The sequence below is a fragment of the Budorcas taxicolor genome, chromosome 25 (genome assembly GCF_023091745.1).
Source record: "Budorcas taxicolor isolate Tak-1 chromosome 25, Takin1.1, whole genome shotgun sequence".
NCBI classification, from domain to species: domain Eukaryota; kingdom Metazoa; phylum Chordata; class Mammalia; order Artiodactyla; family Bovidae; genus Budorcas; species Budorcas taxicolor.
Genome location: NC_068934.1, coordinates 49,010,084 through 49,017,610, shown reverse-complemented (window position 1 = coordinate 49,017,610; position 7,527 = coordinate 49,010,084). Strand labels below are relative to the sequence as shown.

At 58.6% G+C, this 7,527-nt stretch overlaps 1 protein-coding gene across 1 annotated transcript in view; it reads right to left on the bottom strand.

Moving 5' to 3' along the window:
• Positions 1-840: 840 nt before the first annotated feature.
• The window catches only part of NADSYN1 (NAD synthetase 1), a 28,201-nt gene continuing 21,514 nt past the window's right edge, over positions 841-7,527 (bottom strand). Inside the window, exons 15-21 of the mRNA XM_052662209.1 lie at positions 5,975-6,110; positions 5,110-5,216; positions 4,429-4,560; positions 4,015-4,084; positions 3,614-3,742; positions 2,800-2,976; positions 841-1,003 (exon numbers count right to left, since the gene is read on the bottom strand). Of these exons, the coding sequence (XP_052518169.1) occupies positions 953-1,003; positions 2,800-2,976; positions 3,614-3,742; positions 4,015-4,084; positions 4,429-4,560; positions 5,110-5,216; positions 5,975-6,110 (802 nt within the window). The 3' untranslated portion in view covers positions 841-952. The remainder of the gene's footprint in view (positions 1,004-2,799; positions 2,977-3,613; positions 3,743-4,014; positions 4,085-4,428; positions 4,561-5,109; positions 5,217-5,974; positions 6,111-7,527) is intronic.

Here is a 7,527-nt window from a genome sequence, read left to right as displayed (position 1 = left end):
GCGCTTTGCAACCCCATGAACTGTAGCACGCCAGGCTTCCTGGTCCCTCATATCGCCCAGAGTTTCCTCAAACTCATGTCCATTGAGTCGGTGACGCCATCCAACCATCTCACCCTCTGCTGCCCCCTTATCTGGAGGAAACTCTAACCCAAAAGGACACGTGTACCCCAGTGCTCTCTGCAGCACTACTCACAATAGCCAGGAGGAAACTCTAACCCAAAAGGACACGTGTACCCCAGTGCTCTCTGCAGCACTACTCACAATAGCCAGGACACGGGAGCAACCTAGATGTCCACCGACAGATGAGTGGATAAAGAAGAAGCGGTGTACACACACAGCGGGACACTACTCAGCCACAGAAAAGAACGAAAGGATGCCACGCGCAGCAGCTGGATGGACCTAGAGACCGTCACACCGAGTGAAGTCAGACAGAGAAAGACAAACACCATACGACACCACTTATACGCAGAATCTAAACGACACAAAGGAGCCTCTCTGCGAAAACAGGAACAGACACAGAGAACAGACTTGCGGGAGCCCGCGGGGTGCAGCCCGGGGGAGGTTGCAGTGGGAGGCTGGGGTCGGCAGACGTAGACTTCCACATGTGTTCTCAGAACAGATGAACAACAAGGCCCTACGGCACAGCACCGAGAACTGCATTTGATATCCTACGATCTCCTCTAAATAGAAAATAACATTTTAAAAAGATGAAAGTATGCATATATATATAAAACGGAATCACTTAGCTGTCCAGCAGTAATGAACGCAACACTGTAAATCGACAAGATGTATTTCAATTAAAAATTCAAGCAAAATCGCATCCCCTTTCTTTCAGCCTTTTTAAAAATGGAACTAGACTGTACGGCTCCCTCTCCTTGAAATACGTCAGACAGGGCTCCACTCCCGCTCTTGGTTGCTGGCAGGCGGGGAGCCCTCCACACAGGGCCCAGCCTCAGTCCACGCCGTCTAGCTCCTGCCGCTGTCTCCCCTCCAGCTGTAGGACCTGGAAGAGGAGACGCAGTGTCACCATGAGGGCCCAAGAGCCACGCTGTTGAAACGCACCGATCTACCCCAAAAAGCGTCACAGTGACAGGACTGAAAAAGCAGGTCTGCAAACTGTATCTGCAAGGGAAGGAGACCTGGGGGGGATCCCGAGCCAGAAAGGACGGGTGCTGGCAGGGGGTGGGGGTGGGGACAGGGGTCACTGTGGGGCTAGAAGGTCACAGCAAGCCCACCTTCCCTGAGCTGTGTTTGCCTGCATGTGCGGGTCTTCCAGCTGCGGTCTCTGAAGCCCACGCCTGAGTGCACCTTAGCCGGAGCCAAGCCCCGCCCCTCACTAGTTCTTCGTGGGGGGGTGGCGCCCATGACACTGTGGGGTGCTCAGCAGCATCTCCGGACTCTGCTGGATGTGGGGTGCAGACCTCACCCCAGGTGGGATGACCGTCTCTGGCCATGGCCTGGCGCCCCTGGAGGAGGGTCGTGGCCACGCAGGGTTGCTTGGCTCCCATCTCAGTTTGCACATCACCTCCTCATAGATGCTCCCTTCTGCCCCACCCTGTGGTCCTCCAGCTCAACGCAGCTCTTATTGTAAGAGGAAAGAACCTTTGGGATTTATTACAATTTATCACTAAAGCAGGGGTCCCCAACCCCCGGGCCATAGACGGGCACCAGTCCACGGCCTGTTGGGAACCAGGCTGCACAGCAGGAGCTGAGCGGTGGGTGGGTGAGCGAGGAAGCTTCGTCTGCCCCCCATCACTCACGTTACTGCCTGAACCATCTCCCCCGCCCCTCACCCCTGGGAAAACTGTCTTTCGTGAAACCAGTCCCTGGTGCTGAAAAGGCTGGGGACCACTGCCCTAAAGAGATGTTGCCTATTATACGTAAAGGTCATCTCTGGGAACCCTGTCTCCCAGGTAAAGAGCGCCAAGCTGAAATACCTTTGTTTAATTCACAGGAAACACAGACCCACCTGTGAGTGACCGCAAGGGAGGAGGAATGAGCCCGTCCCCCCACAAGCCAACAGGAACCAGCAAGTGTTTAACTTTGCTCCCTGACTCTTAGGATAAAAGGAGCCTGGATTCTAACTCAGGCAAGATGGTTCTTTGGGACATGAGTCCCCCACCTTCTTGGTCTACTGGCTTTCCTAGTAAAGTCGCTATTCCTTGTTTCAGCAACTCCTCTCTCAATTCACTGTCAGGCATCAAGCAGGGCGAGCGTGGACTTGGCCACATTATCACCATTTATCACTTTCACGGACCCTGTGTTCACTCACCGGCCATCTTTCTCCTCACCTTCACTGGGGAGGGGCTGCCTCGCACTTGCCTCCATCACAGAAAAGGCAAGGACCTAGACTTGCCTATTAAACTGATTTTGTGTCTCCTTCCTTCATTCTACTATTAATCAGTAAGGAAAAACAGATGGTTCAGACAATGCGAAGCCAGTTGGATGCCCCAGTAATCTAGAAATCACAGTGGTTGGTCGCACACGGACTGTGTGATGGAGCCGCTAAGTTTAGCATTCTCAGTACAGCCGAAAACAGCACATGCCAAGCTCTGATGGACCTGAAACATCCTGGACACTTGGCAGAAAGCAGGACAATAAAAAAAATGCCACCATGTACATTAGCCATGTACAGGGAAGCCTGGTGTGCTGCAGTCCTTGGGGTCACGAAGAGTCGGACACGACTGAGCGACTGAACATTAAAAAGCTTTTCAGTCCTCCGTGGAGATGAGCAGGTGGAGGAAACGAGCTCCCTCGACAGGTGTTTAAGACAGAGAGACACCATTTCCCCCAGTTCACCTGGTTTTCGATGCAGCGGAACTGCCAGGGCCAGCGGGTGTTGTATAGAAATGGCCGCAGGTCGAACCTGTTGTCGTCTGGGCTGTAGCTCTCGGCATGGTACGCGGGGGTCAGTGTGGTCATCTTGTGTCTGTTCATGGAATACTTGGAGAAAAACCGCTTCACTTTGTCAGCCACCTGGGAGGCAAGGGGCACACAGGGCCTGGTGTTAGCAAAGCCAGGAAGCCCCCACGCTGGCGTTCTCAGCAGCATCGCACAGGCCAGTTAACAGCCTCCCCCCAGCACACGCAGAGCGCTGCCTTGGGACTTCCTCAAAGGTAGGAGTGGACCGATGCTGCTGCCTGGGCTAAAGCAGCAAACTGGAGCTGTAAGGATGGGGGTTCCTGACTCCAGCATCCTGGAAACTGCATCAGGAGACCTGGGCAGGGTCCCAGGAAGATGCATTCCTATTTCGTGAAGCTTCCAGGTGGTTCTGCAAGGACCGCCCTGCCTATAGGCTTCAGCCCTAATGAGCCTGACAACTAGAGGAAAAGAAGCCATATTGTGACCTCGGAGTTCACCCTCTGCACCCCAAAGAGGGGAGGAGCTTGCATGCTGTGACGGGGTCCAGCCCCACTCAGATAAGCTCAGCCAGGGCCGGGGGAGGGCTAAGAATGGGGCCTTGGTTCCTTACGGACTGCTCTCCCCCTAAAGTCATATGGTGGTCACCTGCTTCGGAGCCAAACCCACCCACAAGGTGACCTCGCCCACTGGCTCCCCGCAGACGCCGGGTGCACCTCACCCGCCGGCTCCCCGCGGACGCCGGGCGCCTCACCTGTCGGGGCGAGCAGGTGTCCTTCCACATTTCGAGGAGTTTGCAGAACATGCTGTAGGGGCCCGTCTTGGCGATCTTCCGGAGCCTCCCATAGACGGACAGCTCCGTGTACGTCATTCCCATGTCTTCCTGGGGACGAAAGAGATATGCCTCACGAGTGACAGCAGGTCAGCGCTGGGGGGACAGCCTGAAACCTCTGCTGGAGACGGACCCAAGCACCCCACCCCCACCTCCTCCCGGCTCCAACCTCGAGAGACCCGAATCGAACATCAGAGGTCAGCAACGGATGACACTAAGCCCTGGACTCCCAGCCGGGGCCCCAGTGACGAAGCACGGTTGCTCGGGAACCCCAGAGTGGGGAGGTGGCAGAGGAAGTGCAGTGACAAAGCCATCAGGGTTACCTCGTCGGTCTGGGACACCCGTCCGTGGGCCAAGGGCTCCAGCTCAGCTGTGGCTGGTGCTGCCAGGATGCTGCGGTCAGGACACACAGAGATCGGTCACAACAGCAAACAGGGTGTTAGCGCAACAGACACCACGCAAGTGTGGAGACAGGGCAAGTGCCAACTTTCCAGCCTCTTGAGGGGCAGAGGGCGGCAGTGGCCACCAGATCTGGCCACAGCCAGGGTGGCAGCGATGGGAAGGAAGCAGGTACCTGGTCTCGGGGCCCGGGTGCCCTTGGAGGCCAGACAGCTTCCATCAGGCGATGGGTGCTATGGAAGGTAGCTGAGGGGGGCCAGAGTGGCCAGGGCTGTGCTGAGAAGACGCGTACCCGGCGGCCCAGGGGCACAGCCGTGGCCTCGGGGGTGCACACGCACCTCTGCAGGGCGGGAAGCTGGAAGCGCTCCACGCAGAGCTGGACGAAGGCTCTCAGGTCCGTCTTGCTGATCCCGCCGATGGGGTTGATGTCGGCGCTGGAGCAGTCGTACTTGGTCAGGTAGCCGAGGAGGCTGCAGCCGGAGAAAGGACAGGCGGTTTCGAGGCAGCAGACCTGGGAGCTGCAGACCCCGAGAACCTGGGGGCCTGGCCATCTGGCCCCTGGGAGCCGGGACACGCTTTCTTCCGGGACCCTGGAGCCAGCGCTCGGCAGACTCAAGGGTCTCGGAGAAGTCTGATGTGCTGGGGCAGACTGGGGAAGGGGCAGGTGCTGCGGATGGCCGAGGAGGGGTATCTAGCAAGCCAGAGGGGACACAGTTTGGTGGATGAGTCCCAAGGCAGCACTCGAGTGGGGCTCCTTCAACCAACTCCGAGGTGGGTGTAAGGTTACTCCCTGTCCCGTTAAACAGATGGCTGATGGTACAAACAGGGTCCAGTCTATGGGCAAGGGTCAGGATTTCCAGGCCAGAAGAGATGGCCATTTTCATCTGACCTCTGTGCCTCTTCCACCCCTCAGCTGCTCCCAAAGGTGCATCCAGAGCAGACGCAGAGGGAGTGGGGCACAGACCCTCAGGAGTGGCCTGGTGGAGCGGGGTCTCCTCCAGGCTGGGGGCCACACACACCTCTCATCCACGTTGGCGGACCCGAGCACGAGAAGCCCGCCAGGGGCGCCGCGAGACCAGAGGCTCAGCTGAGCGAAGAGGTAGGCGACGACCATCCTGACCCGCGCCTGGCCCACAGGAGGGTGCGTCACCGTGCCGGCCGGGGCTGGGGGACGCGCGCTAACACCACCTCCCCGCACCTCGGAGAGCAGGAACGCTTAAGTGATGCGGCCAGAGAGTCCCGGAGCCCCTGGGCCCTCCCCCGAGGGGCTCCTGCACTCAGCAGGGAGGGACCAGGGCCTGAGATGAGAGCTGGGCAGTGGGGAGACTGAGCTGCAAGGCCAGTGGGAGAGACCTCGGCCACTGTGGCCAGTCCCTGCACCCCCAGGGAAGGCCACCAGCAACCCCAGGAAGGAGACGGAGACAGGGTAGACCCCAGCAGACGCAGCCCACGCCCCCTCTCCTTGCATGGACCACCCAGGGTCCAGCTCCCCGGTAGCCAATCCCCGAAGACGCAGAAGACACACACACTTGGACACACTCATACCTCATGCTCACAGACTCTCCTGCTGATGCACACTCACACACACAGTCACGTGCTTGCATCCCCACACACTCACGCACACTCTCAGATGCCCCGTCCCCTTGCTCTCGCACACTTATTCTTGTGCACACACCTGTGGACCCTCACCCTCGTACCCCCGCCCCCGCACCTCTCACGCACACGCGTGCAGAGCCCCGTCCTCGTCCACGCGGCTACATGCTCTGCGTTTCTGAGGCGGGCTGCTTGTGGACCCCCGCGCCGGCCGCCCCTGGGTTCCCTGCGGTCCCTGCGTGCGGGCGAGGCGCCTGCGGTCCCTGCGTGCAGACAAGGTGCGGGGCGCACCTGGACGTTCTGCAGAGCCAGGTTCTCCCGGTCGCTCCCTCCGTGAACCGCAAACCGAGGGCTCGCACCCGTCACCAGGCTGAAGAGGCCCACAAGGGCCTTGACCACCGGGTCGATGTGGAGGCCGATGTGGTGGCTGGAAGGAGAACAGGCGGGCGTGCAGACAGTGAAACACACACACGGGGCACGGAGCTCGCCACATTCGACGGCCCCGTCCAGCGGCACTGAGGACATTCACGATGTGCCGCCACCACCTCCAGCTCCAGAGCCTTCCATCAGCCCAGGAGGAGACCTGTGCCCACGAGGGTCCCTCCCCAACCCCCTGCTCTTCCAGCCCCTGGCGACCACGGACACCCTTTCTGTGTGTGTGTGTGTGCACACGCGCTCCGTCGTGTCTGACTCTTTGCGACCCCAAGGACCGTAGCCTGGCCAGGCTCCTCTGTCCACGGAATTTTCCAGGAAAAAATACTGGAGTGGGTTGCCGTTTCCTTCTCCAGGGGGTCTTCCCAACCCAGGGATCGAACCTGCATCCCTTCCGTCTCCCGCACTGGCAGGCGGGTTCGTCACCAGTGAGCCAGCAGGGAAGCCCTGAGATTGGCCTGTTCTGGACATTTCAAGGAAATGGGATCACACAGTATCTGTCCCTTCGTGTCTGGCTTCTTTCACTGAACCTAATGCTTCCGGGTTCATGCAGGCAGCAGCCTGTGTCAGCGCTTCCTCCCTTTTTAAGGCTGAGAAGCACCCCTGTGCGCGAACAGAACACATCGTGTTTCTCCTTCTCAACTGCTGATGATGTGTGAGCTGTGACTATGCCGTGTGGACACGAATGTGTGAATACTTGCTGATCTCTTTGCTTTCGACCCCTTTGGGCATCTAGGAGCAGGACTGCGGGGTGGGGGCAGCTTTTAGCTGAGCTCTGCTTACAGAATGGGCAGCTCCTTATTTTTCCTTTGGAGGCAGAACAGATGGAACGTTCTGAACGGAACCAAGTCTCGCTGAACAGAAAGACGCCACCCCCCACCCCCTCCTTCCACTGTGCCTGCGTCTGGTACAGTGGCCACTGAGGGAGGCAGAGCAGGGCGGGTGGCCGGACCCCCGGAGCAGCGAGGTGCTCCGTGCTCGCACCCAGAGTGCATCAGCCCACTCCTGGGAAGGACTTAGGGGAAGGGGCGATCTCAGGCACGGAGAAGATCTGGAGTAAAGCTGATGGGAAACCACATCATCAGCAGTTGAGTAGAGAAACACCTCGCCTCTGGGGTGCTCTGCTGCTGCTGCTGCTGCTAAGTCGCTTCAGTCGTGTCCGACTCTGTGCGACCCCAGAGACGGCAGCCCACCAGGCTCTACCATCCCTGGGATTCTCCAGACAAGAATGCTGGAGTGGGTTGCCATTTCCTTCTCCAAGGCATGAAAGTGAAAAGTCAAAGTGAAGTCACTCAGTCGTGTCTGACTCTTAGCAACCCCATGGACTGCAGCCTACCAGGCTCCTCCGTCCATGGGATTTTTCCAGGCAAGAGCACTGGAGTGCTCAGTGACCCACAAATGGGGTCTCAGAG